The 22,670-nt window shown below is 39.7% G+C and overlaps 1 protein-coding gene and 1 long non-coding RNA gene across 3 annotated transcripts in view; one reads left to right on the top strand and one right to left on the bottom strand.

Moving 5' to 3' along the window:
* ENTPD3 (ectonucleoside triphosphate diphosphohydrolase 3) overlaps positions 1-3,683 on the top strand; it is a 34,708-nt gene extending 31,025 nt beyond the window's left edge. Inside the window, exon 11 of the mRNA XM_060022303.1 lies at positions 2,148-3,683. Within this exon, the coding sequence (XP_059878286.1) occupies positions 2,148-2,384 (237 nt within the window). The 3' untranslated portion in view covers positions 2,385-3,683. The remainder of the gene's footprint in view (positions 1-2,147) is intronic.
* Positions 1-22,670, bottom strand: part of LOC132432215 (uncharacterized) — a 266,402-nt gene that overhangs the window by 231,154 nt on the left and 12,578 nt on the right. The gene's annotated exons all lie outside the window — the stretch shown is intronic.

Below are 22,670 nucleotides of genomic sequence, written 5' to 3'. Positions count from 1 at the left end.
GTCTGGAGTCAGTCTGTTCGATGTTAGCTTCGGCAATAATTAGATTAAAGCAAGCAATATCCAGCATTAGGCCTGTGACTGTTTACTTTTACATAGATAAAACTGAGTCATCTATAAAAATTAAGGATGTCTGGAGATGTTTAAGGACTGTTGGTGGCATGTACTCTCCAAGCTTTGTTTCTAATTAATCTAATTATCAGGAAAGTAAATTATGAGAATGGGGAATGATTTTCCATTAAATACCAATTTGGGGAGATACAGAATTCTAGGTTTCAAGTTCCTTTCCTTTATTTATAAAGAATTTAATACTCAGTCAAATTAGTATTCAAATGTGAGGGTATAAATAGACTTCAGAAGATTTGCCATGCAAAGATTTACATCCAAAATATTTTTGGAGGAAGTGATCAAATAAGAAGAGAAATAAATCCAGATGTATAAAAATATAGGAAGTAAGAATAAATGATTTTGTGGCTTAAAATTTATATTAAAAATGAAAAAAGAAAACTAACACCAAAGAAAAGTAAAAGAGAAGAATGCATTTATAACAATCCAGAATTCTAGTATAGCTAATATCCAATGTGATGGGGGTATGGTTGAGGGTCATAGGATACAGGGACATAAGAGTGGCCTGAAACACTCATCATGTAAAGTGGAACATATTTATATCATTTTTAAGGCAATAAATGAAAAAAATAAACATAGGGAAATAGCACTTATTGAAAATTTAAAACTAAGGTATTAAAAAGCAGTCCAAATATATCAATAATCACAATAATCATAAATGGACTAAACCTACCAGTTAAAAGGCACTGTCAGATTGGATTTTTTTAAATGAAGTGTATGTTGTTTATAAGAGAAACCGTCTTTAAGGACATGAAACGTTTTTTGGGTTTTTTAAAAATTTTATTGAAGTATAGTTGATTTACAATGTTGTGTTAATTTCTGCTGTACAGCAAAATGATTGTTATACATATATATATATTCTCTTTCGTATTTGTTTCCATTATGGTTTATCACAGGATATTGAATATAGTTCCCTGTGCTATACAGTAGGACCTTGTTGTTCAGCCATCCTATATATAATAGTTTTCATCTGCTAATCCCAAACTCCCAATCCATCCCTCCCCCACCTCCCTCTCCCTTGGCAACCACAAATCTCTTCTCTATGTCTGTGAGTCTGTTTCTGTTTTGTTCATTTTCAAAGGACATGGAAAATTTGAAAGTTAAAAAAAAATTTTTTAACTATCAGGCAAATACTACACAAAAAAAAATTGGTGTAGCTTTTTAATATCTGACAAAATAGTCTAAGATAAAGAGCATCATTTGAGATAGAGAGGATAGAAGATTGCAAATTTGAAACATTTATACATCTAATAAAATAGCTGAAAAACATGTAAACAAAAATTGATGGAACTACCAGATGAAACTGACGAAGTCTGCTTCCCACTTAAACTGACCTTTTCTTCTTTTTTATGTTTTTTTTTTTTGGATATTTATTTGGCTGCACCAGGTCTTAATTGCGGCACGCAGGACCTTCATTGCTGTGTGCAGGATCTTAGTTGCAGTGTGTGGGATCTTTAGTTGCGACATGTGGGATCTTTTTTTTGGTTTTGGCACGTGGGATCTTTTTTTTAGTTGCGGCACGCGGGCTCTTAGTTGCGGCATGCAGGATCTAGTCCCCTGACCAGGGATTGAACCAGGGCCGCCTGCATTCAGGGTGGAGCCTTAATCACTGGACCACCAGGGAAGTCCCCTGACCATTTTTTCTTAGAAACTGGTCCTGGGTTCAGTAAAACATGCATCACCCTCTTTCTTTAGCTATAGACACTTCTGTACCCGATGACAGAGAAATCTTCACTGTTATTAACTGTGCCCTCTTCACGCTTGGCTGTGACGAGGCCATGAGGATTAGTTCTTCCGGCTGTTTTCTCTGCAGTGTGGGAGATTGGGCCCTCAAGCCTTTGTGGTCACAGTGACCTGGGTTCTAGCCCAGTCTCTGCAGTGTCTGAAATTAGGCAAGTCCTTTGACCTCCTTAGGCCACAGTTTCCTGGGGGTGTCTCAGGAGGGTGACCATGGTGTGCCCTGGGGATGTAATCCGTGCCTCAAGCCCAGCCCTGAGAACTGAGCCATCTCCTCTACTCCACAGGTGGGGAACAGCAGCATAGCCTGGTCTCTTGGCTACATGCTCAGCCTGACCAACCAGATCCCAGCCGAAAGCCCCCTGATTCGCCTGCCCATCAAGCCGTCTGCCTTTATGGGCACCCTCACCTTCTTCACAGCAGTGGCCTTGCTGTGTCTGACATATCTTATGTACCTGTGTGTGTCATCCAGGAACCAGAGGCGCTCCCAGCATGCCTTGGACAACACAGTGGACTCTGAGTGAGCCTCACAATGTGGCTCCTGGAGCCTGAGGGCTGCCCATAATCAGCCTGGGGGGCACCAAACAATGCAAGCAAAATGTCCATCTTCAGGAAACACAGCTAAAGTCCAATGCCTGTGTGCCTCTCAGATACTGATTTATGCCAAAGCACCTCTTGGGGAGTCTCTCAACTGTTCTGTGTACATTGCTCCTCTAGAGACCCCACCACCCACTAGCTGACCTATTGGGGAACAGAGGAGAGACAGGCCATCAAGGTCAGGCTCTTTCATCCAAGTGCCCCAGAGGAAGAGTAAGTTGAGAATATGACAGTTTAATGTTGAAGAATATGCCAGTTTAACGTTGAAGAATTGACCTCAGGGCTCAGTTTGCATTTTCCCTCCTTCAAAAATGCCGTATTTCTCCCAGAGAGTTTGGAAGCTGTCAGGTGTCTAGTAAAGCATCTGGCCCCATCAGATATCTCATTTTATGGCTTCCTCTCATTGGTCCTTAACTAAGACTTTCCTTAACAACCCCCAAAACATTGAGCTCCCTCAGACTGGGAGAACATTGTATCTGGGGGAAAAGCCTCCTTTACCCCAAGGACAGTGGCCCCAGCCAAGCTTGTCATGTAGGCAGAACCTGAAGGACAGAGACACGCACAATGTCTACCAGAAAACGACAAGCCGTTCCTGAAGTGGGATTCCCACTCAGGGCTCTGCTCGTTAGATCGCCACCTGTGTGTGTACCATCCTCCTTGCCTCCCCTTCCCATTGCTGTGTCCCCCTGTAAAACGTTTATTCCTAGCAAGGCTATCATGTTCCAGATCATTCTGCCTTTGCTAGGCTTTTGCTTATGGTTGGCTTTCCATCGTTAGCACCATATGCATTTCACCCACCATTCCGACAGGTGCACCTGATGTTGTCACAAGACATCCTCTTCTATGATTTGCTTACCAATTATCAGTACTTTCCTAGATGGTAGGCCTCTGCATAGTAGCCACAGTTCTTGACTTTGGGAAAAGAAAAGAAAGCTACGGGGACATTTAACTCCAAAGTGGGATGGGAAAGAACTCTAGCAAGTCCAATGGCTACAAATTAAAAATAAACATTCTTTCAGATTATAGTTTGTTCGCTGAATACAGAATAAATGACTCTTATTTTATTGTGACTTGCAGTGTGTGTGTTTGTTACCTTGCATATGGTACTCTTTCTCCTAAGGGCCCAAGGTGGCATTTATGAAAGGAAGCTTTAAAAACTAAAAAAAATTTCTTAAGGAAACGTTCCTAGTGCATTAAGAAAGTCATGCATTAATATCACCTTTATTCCAGAGAGTTCAAAGTGCTTCACTTTAATAAATCTTTGTTTCCTTGAAATAACTGAGTCAAACATTTCTTTACTTTTTTTGACATTGCAAAGCTTCTGTGAGGCTACAACCTGCCACTCATACCTTGATTCCCACCCAAAATGGCTGCTCCCATCCCAAAGTGCACCTTTGTTCACACAGTTCTTCCTACCTAGACTGTGGGTCATCCTCCCACCCATCCAAATAATCATATTTCTAAAGGCCCAATCCTAGCTCTACTTCTTCCACAAAGCATTCCTTAAACACAAATGTGCACACGCGCGCGCACACACACACACACACACACACACAGATGATCTATCTCTTGGACTGCTTTTAAAAAACTAACTACATAAATTCTTATATTGTTGCTTATCTTTGTGTGTGCATATAGCTTATTCTAAAATACACAGTAGGCTACATAAGGGTAATTCATCACTCACACATTCATTCAACAGATATTTAAGAAATACCTACTATGGGCCTGACACCTTGCCAAGTGTGATCTCAGATTTGGGTAAGTGCTATGACTGTATTATATACTCAACATATTTGTTGATTGATGGTTCCATAAATGACTGAAGGGTGGGCAGTAAGCTCTAGAGATATCAGATAAAATAGCATCCAAGTCACCAAGAGTTTGCAAATAAAAAGATATGTCTGTGCAGGAAAGAGGGTCAAAGCTCCATGAAGACGAGTTGTAGTCAACATTTCTAGCCAATTTGGGAATTTGGAACGAACTGATGAAGTATTTTGAGTTTTCTGACATACACCAAAGAATTCTTTTCAGACAGACCATCTCGAGATCTGCAGGCTAAGTAATGTATCTGGCACTACTATGGTAGGCAAAAGGCTAAGTAACACCCTCTGGTGTTACTCCTGAGATTACATCATTACATGGCACAAGGGATGTGCAGATATTAATCAGTTGACCTTAAAATGGAGAGATTATCCAGGTAGGCCTAATCGTATCACATGAGCTCGTTAAAGGCAGAGTATTTTCTCCAGAAAAGGAAGTCATATTCAAAGCATGAGGAGGATTTGACTATTGCTAACTTGAAGATGGAGAAAGCTAGGTAGAAAGGGCCTGAGAGCAGCCCCTAGGAACTAAGAGCAACCCCTGGCTGACATCCAGCAAGGAAGAGGGACCTCTGTCCTACAACTTCAAAGAACAGGGTTCAGTCAACAACCTAAATGAACTTGGAAGCAGGTCTCCCCAGAGCCTCAAAATAAGAGATTGACCCAGCTGACATGTTCATTTCAGCCTGTGAGCCCCTAAGCAGAGAACCCACCCATACTTCTGAACTTCAGAGTTGCAAGGTCAGAAATGGGTGCTGTTGTAGGCCACTAAGTTTGTGGCCACTTGTAACACAGCCATAGAAAATTAATAAAACTACAGAACTCCAAGCCCCAAGGCTCCAAACAGAGCAAGTGCTTACATTTGAAATATGTAGTAATGATAAAATGATTAGGTGTCACAAATTGTGCCTCTTCCTTACAATAACCATGCAAGAAAAACATGGGCTCAGAGGTAAAATAACATGCCAGCATCACCAGCTGGAAGCACTTTTGGAGATGGAGGTTGTGAGTTGAGATTCTAGTTAAGTCTAAAATGCATTATGTCCATCATATTTCCTTTCACAGACAAAGGCAGTATCGTGGCACTTAGGAGTTCGACTTTAGAATTTTGTAGTCCAACATACCCATTCACATACAATTGCATGATTTATGACAGAGATGTCACATCACAGCAGTAGTGAAAAATGTGGGACAATTGGATTTCCATATGGAGAAAAAAGGAAATTCAACCCCTTCCTCTTACATTTTCAAAAATCATTCCCAGGTAGTAAGTGTGAAAGACATAAGTGTGAAAGATAAACCTACAAAGGTTTTAGGATAGAATGGGGGAAAAAAATTTAAGATCTTGAATAAGGGAAGGGTTTCTCAAACACTATATAAAAAGCATTAACCATAAGAGAATACTGGGTATGGTTGATTACATTAGATTAAGAACTTCTGTTCAACAAAATACACCATTAAAAGAGTAAAAGGACAAGCCATAGAGTGGAAGAAGGTATTTACAACATATATAACGGATAAAGGACCAGATTGTATGAAGAGCTATAAATCAGTGAGAAGAAGGCAGATGATCCAGTTTTTCTCAGTGGGCAAAAGGCTTGAAAAGACATTTTACAAAAGAAGAAATCTAAATGTCCAATAAATATAAAAAGGTGCTCAATCTCATTAAATAGATAAGGGTCATGCAAATTAAAACTATAACAAGATAGCACAATATACCCATTAGTCTGGCAAAATATAAAAGCCTGACAATACCAAGTGTTAGTGAAAGTATAGAAAAATGGAACTCTCTTACAGCAGGTGGGAATGTAAATTAGTGCAACCACTCTGGGAACCTGTGCTATTGTCTAATAATGTTGAAGATATGCATACCAGATAGCCCAGAAATTCCAGGCCAAGGTATATATACCTTTTAGATGTGTGTTCTAATGTGCATTAGGATACATGCCTAAGAATGTTCTTACCAGCAACCAAGATGCCCATTCCATAAAATGGAAGAATAAATAGTAATATATTTGTACTAGAAAATACCATACAGCATAAAAACGTAAGAACTACAAATATATGCTCAATGTGGATGGATCCTACAAACATGATGTTGAGGTTAAAAAGCAAGTCATAAAGTAGGTAGGTAGATAGATAGAATAATTCCATTTATATAAAGTTCAAAAACAGGTAAAACTAAACAAAGAAGGTAAACTCTAAGGAAAAGCAAGGAAATTATTACTCTTAAATTTGGAGGAAGATAGGGGTTGTGTTTGGAAAGAGATAAACAGATGTCATAGTTGGCTAGGGCTGCCATAATAAACTACCATAGACTTGGTTGCTTAAACAACGGAAATTTATTTTCTCCCTGTGCTGGAAACTGGGAAGTCCAGGATCAAGGTGCTGGCCAATTCAGGTACTGGTGAGAGCTCTCTGGTTTGTATACAGCTACCTTCTCGCTGACCTTCCCTCTTTGCTTATGCAGAAAGGGAGAGTGAGCGCTCTCTTTTTATAAGGGAACTAATCCCGTCATCATCAGTGGACCCCCCTCATAACCTCATCTAATCCTAATTACCTCCCAAAGGCCCCATACCCAAACACTACCACACTAGGGGTATGCTTTCAGCATACGAGTATTGGTGGCATACAAGCATTCAGTCCATAACAACAAGACCTCTGGGGTGACAGTGATGTTCTATAACTGGGTATAGTTACAGGTGTTCTCTTTTTTCAACCATTCATATGCTTTCTGTATGTCCTATATGGCATTTACAAATAAAATATAGATCTGGGGTAACTCAAGGATTTGCTACTTGCTACCTCTATGATCTTCACAAAGTCTTTCAATCTCTTTGACCCTTAGATTTTTTCATGTATAATGGGGATAATAGGTACCTCATGGTAAATTTTTTTAAAAGAGAAAATTTAGCACTCAGCTAGTACCTGGCACAGAGTATAGCCAATGAATAAAAGTATAAAAAAGTATTTCCTTCACCCATTTATTTATTCACTCATCATACATTTACCAAAAGTGTATCATGTGCTAAGTAAGCCCTGGGCGGGGAGACTAAGGCTGGGAGAGAAATGATACAAGTTACTTTCCTCTTGAAACACGAGACACTGCCACCCCCTGCTGGAGCCATGGAGAAAATCCTTCCTGGTTGTGCACTTTTTTTCTCTCCATAACTAAAATGCTGAAAAAAACTCATAGTTCAAAAACATTTTCAGGGACTTCCCTGGTGGTCCAGTGGTTAAGACTCTGTGCTTCCACTGCAGGGAGCACAGGTTCGATTTCTGTCCAGGGAACTAAGATCCCACATGCCATGTGGTGTGGCCAAAAAAAAGGTTTTTTTTTAATTTTATAAAATAATGAGACAATTCGAAATTTAAACATTTGATATTATCAATGAATTGCTGTTAAGTTTTGTTTAGGTAAGATAATGGTATTGTGGATTTTTTTCAAGAATCCTTACTGTTTAGAAACTTGCTAAACTACTTCAGATGAAATGATGTATGTGCAGTACAGCAGTCAGGATTTAATCCGAGAAATAGAACCAATAGGAGATACATTGATATATATAATTTCAATTTCATAAGAAATTGTTTTTGAAAGAAATTGGATTATGTGATTGTTGGGGCTAGTGAGGCAAGTATGAAACTCACAGGGCAGCCTCACCTAGATTACGTAGGATAACCTCCCTTACTTAAAAATGACTGATTATGGTTTTAATCACATTAGGTTAATGAATAATGGAGGACTGTAGTCTAGCCAAGGTGAAACATAAAACTGACCATCACATCTGTGAATTGATTCAAAATAACATGGAAGGGAGAATGCAGATGGGACAGGACTAGTCCATGGTTTGATGGTCCTTGAGGCTGGGGTGATGGGTACATGGAGGTTTGCTACAGTTTCTATCTGCTTTGTGTATTTCACAATTTTCTACAATAAGAGGGTTTTAAAATATACTCTAAAAGCACTCAGAAACTCTGCTTTATATATAATATCTTTCTTTCTGGATCTTTTTCTCTATACGTTTTCACATAGTTAAGGTCATGCTAGAGTTATATCTTTATATCTACTTCTTTCATAGCATTATACCATTAGCAGTTACACATCTCATTAAAACTTCTTCCCAAATATCAAACAAAATGATTAATAACTCAGGCTCTGACATCACAGAAACCTGGTTTGAATCCCAGTTCTGCTATTTGTTGCTGAGTGACCTTGGTCTAAACTTCTTAGTCTCTCTATTGCTCAGTTTCTTTTAACATATTCATTCATTCAGCTGATATTGTGAGCGTCCTGTGAGCCAGATCCTGTTCTTGGTGCCGTGGCTACACTAATGAACAAAATAGACAAAGTCCTTGCCATCATGAACTGACATCTGTGGAGGAAACTGACACTAAGAAACTAAATATATATTGTATAGGGGGTCACAACTAATCCAGAGAAAAATGAAGCATAGTAAAGGGGATAGGGAGTGCAGGGATTGCTACTTCACACAAATAAGTCAGCAAAGTCTTTTCTGATAAGGTGACATTTGAACAAAGACTTGAAGAAAGTGAAGGTGTCAGCCATTTGAATATTTGTTAGAAGAGCATTCTAAGGAAAGGAAACGGCATATGCAAAGGCCCTGCGGTAGGAGCACAAGGTACAGAGAGGAGGCCAAAGTGATTGGAGCTGAATGAAAAAGTAGAAGATGTGGGAAATGAGGTCAGAGAGTTAGCAGGAAGTAGACTATGCAAGATACAGTCATTAGGGGGGTTTTGAACAAAGGAGGGACATCTATCTGGCTTCTGGTTTAGACGGTTTACTCTCTAGCTGCAGTGACAAAAATAAAGTGAAAGGGGCAAGGGCAGAAACAAGAAAACCAATTGGTAGCCTATTAGAATCACCCAGACAAAAGATGCTGGTAGTATAGACCAGGGTGGTAATACTAGAGGCTCTGAGCAACCGTTAGATCCTGCATGTATTTGAAAATAGAGCCCACAGGATTTGCTGATGTGTGTATGTGGGGTGAGAGAGGGAAGGAGTCTAGGATTATTCCAAAATTTTTGCCTGAGCAACTGGAAATATGGGGTTGCCATTAACTGAGCAGTGAATGCAGCAGAGGGAGAGAGTTTAATAAGGAGGAGGTTAGGATCCAGACTGCTTTTTAAAAGTCTGCTTCTACCAGCACAAATCCACAAGCATGGGAGAACAGGAGGGAAGAAAATGGCAACAACATATTTGACACATAAAAAGCTGATGGACCAGGGTTAATGGGTTAGCAAACCAAGAAAGCCTAATCCTAAATCAATGAGGAAATTGAGAATCAACCATTTTAAACAGCAGCATCTTCAGAAAGCTCAGGAGTTCATGGTATCATGTACAGCTGGAAGCTGGGTTGGTGGGTATAAAATAAGGATGATCAAAAGATTAAAGATTAAAACATTTTAAAGTTGTTTAAGAATTAGTAGCTCCCTAATCCCTTCTCCCACTCTTTGCTAATGGATGACTACCTCTCCCTAACTCAGGAAGAGGACTGGAAAGCACAAGTTACAGTTGAGGTTGGAGGTGTCATACCCAAAACAGTAGGATTTAGAGAACCAGAGCATATTCAGTGTTTAGACCTCAAGCCCACTAACCCCATCAACCCTCAGGTTCTGGCTAACTCTCCCTCCAAACAGGCCTTTAGAAGAGTTTTCTATATAAGGGGAACCCAAACAGCCCAGGAGAAAGGACAAAATGTGCTGACATCTGGAGTTCCACAGTCAGGTCATCCGATAGTGAAGCTTGAGTCAACAACTCAGAACTTACATCACCTTTTTATCCTACCCACACTTAAAAATGAGATGATAAACAAGGACTGTCAAGTATCTAAGCAGAGCCTTATTTTACTTTTACTGGAGTGTCAGGAAAGAATACAATTAGATGTTTGGGTTCTATCATACATCTTTACCCAGAGTCTGTCTGTTGTTATTCTTACCATCCCTCTACCTTTTGTCCTTTGCCCTATTCTTTCCTTAAAAAAAAAAAAAAAGTGATATTCTAAGAGGCCGCTGATTTTGTTCCTTTGTTCTTGTCTGCCTAAAACTCACCTCTGAATCATCTTAGAACTTAGAACTGACCTTTCTTCAGGGGGAAAGTCATATTGCTTTTCTCTGGATTTCAGAACCATGGTCAGGGATAAAAACACACTCCTGGTGTGTGGTCAGGGGTGATGTGGGCTCCATCAAGCACTCCTGATGGGATGTAAATTGGTGTCAACATTCTGGAAAATTATTGGTAATATGCTGCAAGATTTTTTTTTTTTCCTGCGGTACGCGGGCCTCTCACTGCTGTGGCCTCTCCCATTGCGGAGCACAGGCTCCGGACGCGCAGGCTCAGCGGCCATGGCTCACGGGCCTAGGCGCTCTGCAGCATGTAGGATCTTCCCAGACTGGGGCACGAACCCATGTCCCCTGCATCGGCAGGCGGACTCTCAACCACTGTGCCACTAGGGAAGCCCCAAGCTGCAAGATTTTAAATGAGCAACCCAACAATTTCTAACTTCTAGAAATTTATACTAAGGAAATTTTTTAATGTGAACATTATTATTAGTGATACATACTGAAGTGTTTATGGATATATTGATACAATGTCTAATACTTGCTTCAAAATAATATTTTGCGGGTATGTATACATTTTCTCATATGGAAGCCACTAAGTACATAGTCCCATTTAAATGTGCTATAAATGTATAACACACACTGGATTTTTTAAAAAATATTTATTTATTTGGTTGCACCGGGTCTTAGTTGTGGTACGCAGGACCTTCACTGCCACGCACAGGATCTTTGTTGTAGCATGCAGGATCTAGTTCCCTGACCGGAGATTGAACCCTGGCCCCCTGCATTGGGAGCAGAGAGTCTTAACCACTGAACCACCAGGGAAGTCCCTACATACTAGATTTTGAAGACTTGATACCAAAAAGAAAAGGTAAAATATGTCATTAATAACTTGCATACTGGTTATATATTGAAATAATATTTTGGATATACTGGAAAAATAAAATATATCATTAAAATTAATTTCACCTATTTCTTTTTTTTTCAAATGTAGCTACTAGAAAATTTTAAATCACATTTAAGTAACATTTTTAATTATAACTGTGGCTTGCATTTGTGGTTTACATTATGTTTCTATTGGACAGCACTGGTATAAAATCTATATACAGTCAGCTCTCCATATCTGCAGGTTCCAACACCCTTCGGATTTCACCAATCTCAGATCAAAAATATTCAGGAAAAACAAAATTCCAGAAAGTTCCAAAAAGCAAATTTGAATTAGACATGTGCTATTAATGATTTACATAGAACAGGTGACCCTTCAACAACCCTAGGCTTAGGGGTCCCAACCCTCCGAGCAGTGGAAAATCTGAGTACTGTGTAACTTAGAGTTGGCCCTCCACATTCATGATTATTGCAAATTTGACGTCCCAAGCTACGGATTCAACCAACTGTGAATCGTGCGGTACTGTAGTATTCACTATTTAAAAATATTCAAATATAAGTATACCCCTGCAGTTCAAACTCATGTTGTTTAAGGGTCAAATGTATTTACAACCATTTACATAGCATTTACATTGTGTTAGGTTATTATAAGTAATCTAGGGATAATTTACAGTATACATACAGGAAGATGTGTATGTAAGTTATATGCAAATACTACATCATTTTTTAAAAGGTACTTGAACCTTTGCAGATTTTGGTATCTGTGGAGGTCCTGGAACCAATCCCCCATGGATACCAAGGGATGACTGTATACTATCAATAAAACAAAACTTTCCATTAAACATGAACATGTTTGGATGACTGACCATAAAGGGGTAATTATTGAAACTAGGTGATGGGTACACAGGAGTTCATTATATCATTTTCTATACTTTTGTATATGATTGAAATTTTCCATAATAAAAGTTTTAAAATATATGAATAAAGCTGTTTTCAAAAAGGTGTTCATTCCTGTTTATAGTAAAAACTGAGGAAAAAAGGCTCAGTGCTGGTAACAATAGAGGACAGAGGACTGGTTAAGTTAATTATGTTCATCTATGTGCTGTATGCAGTCACTAAATAGTAAAATAAAAGTAACATCTAACATTTGTAGTCTAATTATATTCCTGGCTCTGTGCTAATATTCTCAACAGCTATAAGAGGTTGATAAAATTTGTATCCTCTGACCTCTCCCACTGACTCCAGATTTATATATCTAATAGCCTGCCAATTGACATCTATTAGCTGGAATATAAGGATAAAGAACAAAACAAATTAACAGGAGAAAGTGAATTGAAAGAAATATAAACTATGCATAGAACAGAAAATTTTAAACAAAAAAGGAAATTTTGATTAATATCCTCAGAGAAATAAAAGAAGATATTGCTTCTATGAAATAGCAACAATTTTTTAAAAATATGTATTTATGGGCTTCCCTGGTGGTACAGTGGTTGAGAGTCCGCCTGCCAATGCAGGGGACATGGGTTCGTGCCCCAGTCCGGGAAGATCCCACATGCCATGGAGCGGCTGGACCCATGAGCCATGGCCACTGAGCCTGCGCGTCCGGAGCCTGTGCTCCACAACAGGAGAGGCCACAACAGTGAGAGGCCCACGTACCACAAAAAAAATATATATATATATGTATATATATATATACGTATTTATTACGACTTCCCTGGTGGCGCAGTGGTTAAGAATGTGCCTGTCAATGCAGGGGACATGGGTTTGGGCCCTGGTCTGGGAAAAGCCCACATGCCATGGAGCAACTAAGCCCGTGTGCCACAACTACTGAGCCTGCGCTCTAGAGCCTGCGAGCCACAACTACTGAGCCCATGCATCACAACTGTTGAAGCCTGTGCACCTAGAGCCCGTGCTCCGCAACAAGAGAAGCCACCGCAATGAGAAGCCCCTGCACCACAACAAAGAGTAGACCCAGCTCGCCACAACTAGAGAAAGCCTGTGCACAGCGACAAAGAACCAATGCAGCCAAAAGTAAATAAATAAATTTTTTTAAATGGTGGAAATAACTGCCGAGGAACAGAATAAAGAAAAAAGAATGAAAAGAATTGAAGACAATCTCAGAGACCTCTGTGACAACACTAAACGCACCAACATTCGAATTATAGGGGTCCCAGAAGAAGAAGAGAAAAAGAAAGGGTCTAAGAAAATATTTGAAGAGATTATAGTCAAAAACTTGCCTAACATGAGAAAGGAAATAGTCACCCAAGTCCAGGAAGCACAGAGAGTCCCATACAGGATGAACCCCAGGAAAAACACACCAAGACATATATTAATCAAACTAACAAGAATTAAATTCAAAGAAAAAACATTAAAAGCAGCAAAGGAAAACAAAAAATAACATACAAAGGAATCCCCACAAGGTTATCAGCTGATTTTTCATCAGAAACTCTGCAGGCCAGAAGGGAGTGGTAGGATATACTTAATGTGATGAAAGAGAAAAACCTACAACCAAGATTACTCTACCCCGCAAGGATCTCATTCAGATTCAATAGAGAAGTCAAAAGGTTTTCAGACAAGCAAAAGCTAACAGAATTCAGCACCACCAAACTAGCTTTACAACAAATGCTAAAGAAACTTCTCTAGGCGGGAAACAAAAGAGAAGAAAAAGACCCACAAAAACAAACCCAAAGCAATTAAGAAAATGGTAAGGAACATACATATCGATAAACACCTTGAATGTAAATGGATTAAATGCCCTAACCAAAAGACACACACTAGCTGAATGGATACAAAAACAAGACCCATATATATACTGTCTACAAGAGACCCACTTCAGACCTACGAACACATATAGACTGAAAGTGAAGGGATGGAAAAATATATTCCATGCAAATGGAAATCAAAAGAAAGCTGGAGTAGCAATACTCATATCAGATGAAATAGACTTTAAAGACTGTTACAAGAGATAAGGAAGGACACTACATAATGATCAAGGGAATCAATCCAAGAAGAAGATATAACAGTTATAAATGTTTATGCTCCCAAAATAGGAGCACCTCAATACACAAGGCAAATGTTAACAACCATGAAAGTAGAAATCATCAGTTAACACAATAATGGTAGGCAACTTTTAACACCCCACTCACACCAATGGACAGATCATCCAAACAAAAAAAAATTAGGGAAACACAAGCTTTAAATGACACAATAGACCAGATAGATCTAATTGATATTTATAGAACATTCCACCCAAAAGTGGCAGAATACACTTTCTTCTCAAGTGCACATGGAACATTCTCCAGGATAGATCACATCTTGGGTTACAAATAAAGCCTCAGAAAATTTAAGAAAATTGAAATTGTATCAAGTATCTTTTCTGACCACAACATTATGAGATTGGAAATCAATTACAGGAAAAAAAAACTGTAAAAAACACAAATACATGGGGGCTAAACAGTGCACTACTAAATAACCAGATCACTGAAGAAATCAAAGAAGAAATTAAAAACTACATAGAAACAAATGACAATGAAAACACGACAACCCAAAACCTATGGGATGCAGCAAAAGCAGTTCTAAAAGGGAAGTTTATGGCAATACAATCTCATCTCAAGAAACAAGAAAAATCTCAAATAAACAATCTAACCCTACACTTAAAACCACTAGAGGGGGTGGGGGGTTGTTAAGATGGCGGAAGAGTAAGACGCGGAGATCACCTTCCTCCCCACAGATACACCAGAAATACATCTACACGTGGAACAACTCCTACAGAACACCTACTGAACGCTGGCAGAAAACCTCAGACCTCCCAAAAGGCAAGAAACTCCCCACGTACCTCGGTAGGGCAAAAGAATAAACAGAGACAAAAGGATAGGGATGGGACCTGCACCAGTGGGAGGGCGGAGACTGCGGGTGGCGGAGGGGGAAAGCTTCGGAGACATGGAGGAGAGCACAGAAACGGGTGCGGATGGCAAAGCAGAGAGATTCCCGCACAGAGGATCGGTGCCGACCGGCACTCACCAGCCCGAGAGGCTTGTCTGCTCACCCGCCGGCGCGGGCAGGTCTGGGAGCTGGAGGCTCGTGCTTCGGTTACTGCACCATGGCTAGCCGGGAGGGAGTCCAGGGAAAAGTCTGGACCTGCTGAAGAGACAAGAGACTTTTTCTTCCCTCTTTGTTTCCTGGTGCGCGAGGAGAGGGGATTAAGAGCGCTGCTTAAAGGAGCTCCAGAGACGGGCTTGAGCCGCGGCTAAAAGCGCGGACCCCAGAGACGGGCATGAGACGCTAAGGCTGTTGCTGCCGCCACCAAGAAGCCTCTGTGCCAGCACAGGTCACTATCCACACGCCCCTTGCGGGGAGCCTATACAGCCCGCCACTGCCAGGGTCCCGGGATCCAGGGACAACTTCCCCGGGAGAACGCATGGCGCACCTCAGGCTGGTGCAACGTCCCGCTGGCCTCTGCCGCCGCAGGCTCGCCCTGCACTCCGTACCTCTCCCTACCCCCGGCCTGAGTGAGCCAGAGTCCCCAAAGCAGCTGCTCCTTTAAGCCCGTCCTGTCTGCGCTAAGAACAGACGCCCTCCGGCGACCTACACGCAGAGGCGGGGCCAAATCCAAAGCTGAGTCCCTGGGAGCTGTGAGAACAAAGAAGAGAAAGGGAAATCTCTCCCGGCAGCCTCAGAAGAAGCGGATTAAAGCTCCACAATCAACGTGATGTACCCTGCATCTATGGAATACATTGAATAGACAACGAATCATCCCAAATTGAGGAGGTGGACTTTGAGAGCAAGATTGATGATTTTTTCCCCTTTTCCTCTTTTCGTGAGTGTGTATGTATATGTTTCTGTGTGAGATTTTGTCTGTATAGCTTTGCTTCCACCATTTGTCCTAGGGTTCTATCCGTCCATTATTTTTTTTTAAATTTTTCTTCTTAATTATTTTTTATTTTAATAACTTTATTTTATCTTACTTTATTTTATTTTACTTTATCTTCTTTCTTTCTTTTTTCCTTCCTTCCCTCCTTCCTTCCTTCCTCCCTCCCTCCCTTTCTTTTTCTTTCTTTCTTTCTTTCTTTCTTCTTCTATTAATTCTTTCTTTCTACTTTTTCTCCCTTTTATTCTGAGCCGTGTGGATGAAAGGCTCTTGGTGCTGCAGCCAAGAGTCAGTGCTGTACCTCTGAGGTGGGAGAGCCAACTTCAGGACACTGGTCCACAAGAGACCTCCCAGCTCCACATAATATCAAACGGTGAAACTCTCCCAGAGATCTCCATCTCAACACCAGCAGCCAGCTTCACTCAACGACCAGCAAGCTAAAGTGCTGGACACCCTATGCCAAACAACTAGCAAGACAGGAACACAACCCCACCCCTTAGCACAGAGGCTGCCTAAAATCATAATAAGTCCACAGACACCCCAAAACACACCAACAGACGTGGACTTGCCCACCAGAAAGACAAGATCCAGCCTCATCCACCAGAACACAGGCCCTAGTCCCCTCCACCAGGAAGCCTACACAACCCACTGAACCAAGCTTAGCCACTGGGGACAGACACCAAAAACAACGGGAATTACGAACCTGCAGCCTGCAAAAAGGAGACCCCAAACACAGTAAGATAAGCAAAATGAGAAGACAGAAAAACACACAGCAGTTGAAGGAGCAAGATAAAAACCCACCAGACCTAACAAATGAAGAGGAAATAGGCAGTCTACCTGAAAAAGAATTCAGAATAATGATAGTAAAGATGATCCAAAATCTTGGAAATAGGATAGAGAAAATGCAAGAAACATTTAACAAGGACCTAGAAGAACTAAAGATGAAACAATCAATGATGAACAACACAATAAATGAAATTAAAAATACTCTAGATGGGATCAATAGCAGAATAACTGAGGCAGAAGAACAGATAAGTGACCTGGAAGATAAAATAGTGGAAATAACTACTGCAGAGCAGAATAAAGAAAAAAGAATGAAAAGAACTGAGGACAGTCTCAGAGACCTCTGGGACAACATTAAATGCACCAACATTCAAATTATAGGGGTTCCAGAAGAAGAAGAGAAAAAGAAAGGGACTGAGAAAATATTTGAAGAGATTATAGTTGAAAACTTCCCTAATATAAGAAAGGAAATAGTTAATCAAGTCCAGGAAACACAGAGAGTCCCATACAGGATAAATCCAAGGAGAAATACGCCAAGACACATATTAATCAAACTGTCAAAAATTAAATACGAAGAAAACATATTAAAAGCAGCAAGGGAAAAACAACAAATAACACACAAGGGAATCCCCATAAGGTTAACAGCTGATCTTTCAGCAGAAACTCTGCAAGCCAGAAGGGACTGGCAGGACATATCTAAAGTGATGAAGGAGAAAAACCTGCAACCAAGATTGCTCTACCCAGCAAGCATCTCATTCAGATTCGACAGAGAAATTAAAACCTTTACAGACAAGCAAAAGCTGAGAGAGTTCAACACCACCAAACCAGATCTACAACAACTGCTAAAGGAACTTCTCTAGGCAAGAAACACAAGAGAAGGAAAAGACCTATAATAACAAACCCAAAACAATTAAGAAAATGGGAATAGGAACATACATATCGATAATTACCTTAAATGTAAATGGACTAAATGCTCCCACCAAAAGACACAGGTTGGCTGAATGGATACAAAAACAAGACCCATATATTTGCTGTCTACAAGAGACCCACTTCAGACCTAGAGACACATACAGACTGATAGTAAGGGGATGCAAAAAGATATTCCATGCAAATGGAAACCGAAAGAAAGCTGGAGCAGCAATTCTCATATCAGACATAATAGACTTTAAAATAAAGACTATTACAAGAGACAAAGAAGGACACTACATAATGATCAAGGGATCGATCCAAGAAGAAGATATAACAATTGTAAATATTTATGCACCCAACATAGGAGCACCTCAATACATAAGGCAAATACTAACAGCCATAAAAGGGGAAATCGACAGCAACACATTCATAGTAGGGGACTTTAACACCCCACATTCACCAATGGACAGGTGATCCAAAATGAAAATAAATAAGGAAACACAAGCTTTAAATGATACATTAAACAAGATGGACTTAATTGATATTTATAGGACATTCCATCCAAAAACTACAGAATACACATTTTTCTCAAGTGCTCATGGAACATTCTCCAGGATAGATCATATCTTGGGTCACAAATCAAGCCTTGGTAAATTTAGGAAAATTGAAATTGTATCAAGTATCTTTTCCGACCACAACGCTATGAAACTAGATATCAATTACAGGAAAAGATCTGTAAAAAATACAAACACATGGAGGCTAAACAATACACTACTTAATAACAAAGTGATCACTGAAGAAATCAAAGAGGAAATAAAAAAATACCGAGAAACAAATCACAATGGAGACATGACGACCCAAAACCTATGGGATGCAGCAAAAGCAGTCCTAAGAGGGAAGTTTATAGCAATACAATCCTACCGTAAGAAACAGGAAACATCTCGAATAAACAACCTAACCTTTCACCTAAAGCAATTAGAGAAAGAAGAACAAAAAAAACCCCAAAGTTAGCAGAAGAAAAGTAATCATACAAATCAGATCAGAAATAAATGAAAAAGAAATGAAGGAAATGATAGCAAAGATCAATAGAACTAAAAGCTGGTTCTCTGAGAAGATAAACAAAATTGATAAACCATTAGCCAGACTCATCAAGAAAAAAAGGGAGAAGACTCAAATCAATAGAATTAGAAATGAAAAAGCAGAAGTAACAACTGACACTGCAGAAATACAAAAGATCATGAGAGATTACTACAAGCAACTCTATGCCAATAAAATGGACAACCTGGAAGAAATGGACAAATTCTTAGAAATGCACAACCTGCCAAGACTGAATCAGGAAGAAACAGAAAATATGAACAGACCAATCACAAGCACTGAAACTGAAACTGTGATTAAAAATCTTCCAACAAACAAAAGTCCAGGACCAGATGGCTTCACAGGCGAATTCTATCAAATATTTAGAAAAGAGCTAACAACTATCCTTCTCAAACTCTTCTTAAATATAGCAGAGGGAGGAACACTCCCAACCTCATTCTACGAGGCCACCATCACCTTGATACCAAAACCAAACAAGGATGTCACAAAGAAAGAAAACTACAGGCCAATATCACTGATGAACATAGATGCAAAAATCCTCAACAAAATGCTAGCAAACAGAATCCAACAGCACATTAAAAGGATCATACACCATGATCAAGGGGGATTTATTCCAGAATGCAAGGATTCTTCAATATACGCAAATCAATCAATGTGATACACCATATTAACAAATTGAAGGAGAAAACCCATATGATCATCTCAATAGATGCAGAGAAAACTTTTGACAAAATTCAACACCCAGTTATGATAAAAACCCTCCAGAAAGTAGGCATAGAGGGAACTTTCCTCAACATAATAAAGGCCATATACGACAAACCCACAGCCAACATCGTCCTCAGTGGTGAAAAACTGAAAGCATTTCCACTAAGATCAGGAACAAGACAAGGTTGCCCACTCTCACCACTCTTATTCAACATAGTTTTGGAAGTTTGAGCCGCAGCAATCAGAGAAGAAAAGGAAATAAAAGGAATCCAAATCGGAAAAGAAGTAAAGCTGTCACTGTTTGCAGATCACATGATACTATACATAGAGAATCCTAAAGATGCTACCAGAAAACTACTAGAGCTAATCAATGAATTTGGTAAAGTAGCAGGATACAAAATTAATGCACAGAAATCTCTGGCATTCCTACACACTAATGATGAAAAATCTGAAAGTGAAATCAAGAAAACACTCCCATTTACCATTGTAACAAAAAGAATAAAATATCTAGGAATAAACCTACCTAAGGAGACAAAAGACCTGTATGCAGAAAATTATAAGACAGTGATGAAAGAAATTAAAGATGATACAAATAGATGGAGAGATATACCATGTTCTTGGATTGGAAGAATCAACATTGTGAAAATGACTCTACTACCCAAAGCAATCTACGGATTCAATGCAATCCCTATCAAACTACCCCTGGCATTTTTCACAGAACTAGAACAAAAAACTTCACAATTTGTATGGAGACACAAAACACCCCGAATAGCCAAAGCAATATTGAGAATGAAAAACGAAGCTGGAGGAATCAGGCTCCCTGATTTCAGACTATACTACAAAGCTACAGTAATCAAGACAGTATGGGACTGGCACAAAAACAGAAAGATAGATCAATGGAACAGGATAGAAACCCCAGAGATAAACCCACGCACATATGGTCACCTTATGTTTAATAAAGGAGGCAGGAATGTACAGTGGAGAAAGGACAGCCTCTTCAATAAGTGATGCTGGGCAAACAGGACAGGTACATGTAAAAGTATGAGATTAGATCACTCCCTAATACCATACACAAAAATAAGCTCAAAATGGAAAGACCTAAATGTAAGGCCAGAAACTATCAAACTCTTAGAGTAAAACATAGGCAGAACACTCTATGACATAAATCACAGCAAGATCCTTTCTGACCCACCTCCTAGAGAAATGAAAATAAAAACAGAAATAAACAAATGGAACCTAATGAAACTTCAAAGCTTTTGCACAGCAAAGGAAACCATAAACAAGACCAAAAGACAACCCTCAGAATGGGAGAAAATATTTGCAAATCAAGCAACTGACAAAGGATTACTTTCCAAAATTTACAAGCAGCTCATGCAGCTCAATAACAAAAAAACAAACAACCCAATCCAAAAATGGGCAGAAGACCTAAATAGACATTTCTCCTAAGAAGATATACACACTGCCAACAAACACATGAAAGAATGCTCAACGTCATTAATCATTAGAGAAATGCAAATCAAAACTACAATGAGATATCATTTCACACCAGTCAGAATGGCCATCATCAAAAAATCTAGAAACAATAAATGCTGGAAAGGGTGTGGTGAAAAGGGAACCCTCCTGCACTGTTGGTGGGAACGTAAATTGATACAGCCACTATGGAGAACAGTATGGAGGTTCCTTAAAAAACTAAAACTATAACTACCATATGACCCAGCAATCCCACTACCAGGCATATACCCTGAGAAAACCATAATTCAAAAAGAGACATGTACCACAATGTTCATTGCAGCACTATTTACAATAGCCAGGACATGGCAGCAATCTAAATGTCCATAGACAGATGAATGGCTAAAGAAGATGTAGCACATATATAAAATGGAATATTACTCAGCCATAAAAAGAATCGAAATTGAGTTATTTGTAGTGAAGTGGATGAACCCAGAGTCTGTCATACAGGGTGAAGTAAGTCAGAAAGAGAAAAACAAATACCATATCCTAACACATATATATGGGATCTAAAAAAAAAGGTACTGATGAACCTAGTCACAGGGCAGGAATAAAGAGGTAGACATAGAAAATGGACTTGAGGACATGGGATGGAAGGGTGAAGGTGGGGCGAAGTGAGAGTAGCATTGACATATATACACTACTGAATGCCAAGTATTTGGCTAGTGGGAAGCAGCAGCATAGCACAGGGAGGTTGGCTCGGTGCTTTGTGATGACCTAGAAGGGTGGGATGGGGGGATGGGAGGGAGGCTTAAGGGGGAGGGAATATGGGGACATGTGTATGCATATGGCTGATTCGCTTTGTTGTGCAACAGAAACTAACACAGTATTGTGATGCAATTATACTCCAATAAAGATCTATTAAAAAAAAAAGATACATGCACCCCTATGTTCATAGCGGCACTATTCACAATAGCCAAGACATGGAAATAACCTAAATGTCCATCGACAGATGAATGCATAAAGAAGATGTGGTACATATATACGATGGAATACTACTCAGCCATTAAAAAGAATGAAATAATGCCATTTGCAACAACATGGATGCAACTAGAGAGTATCATACTAAGTGAAGTAAGTCAGAAAGAGAAAGACAAATACCATATGATACCACTTATATGTGAATCTAAAATATGACACAAAGGAACATATTTACAAAACAGAAACAGACTCACGGATGTAGAGAACAGACTTGTGGTCGCCAAGGCGGAGGAGTTGGGGGGGAAATGGAGTCGGAGGTTGGGGTTAGCAGATGTAAGCTATTATATATGGAATAGATAAACAACAAAGTCCTACTGTATAGCACAGAAAATTATATTCAGTATCCTATGATAAACAATGCTGGAAAAGAACATTAAAAAAATGAATGTATATATAGGGACTTCTCTGGTGGCACAGTGGTTAAGAATCCACCTGCCAATGCAGGAGACACAGGTTCAAGCCCTGGTCTGGGAAGATCCCACATGCCGCGGAGCAACTAAGCCCATGCGCCACAACTATTGAGCCTGCGCTCTAGAGCCTGCGAGCCACAACTACTGAGCCCGTGTGCTGTAACTAGT

Source organism: Delphinus delphis, chromosome 10 (assembly GCF_949987515.2).
Source record: "Delphinus delphis chromosome 10, mDelDel1.2, whole genome shotgun sequence".
Classification (NCBI taxonomy): domain Eukaryota; kingdom Metazoa; phylum Chordata; class Mammalia; order Artiodactyla; family Delphinidae; genus Delphinus; species Delphinus delphis.
Note: the sequence above shows the minus strand (reverse complement) of the source record. Positions and strands in the feature narration are given on the sequence as shown.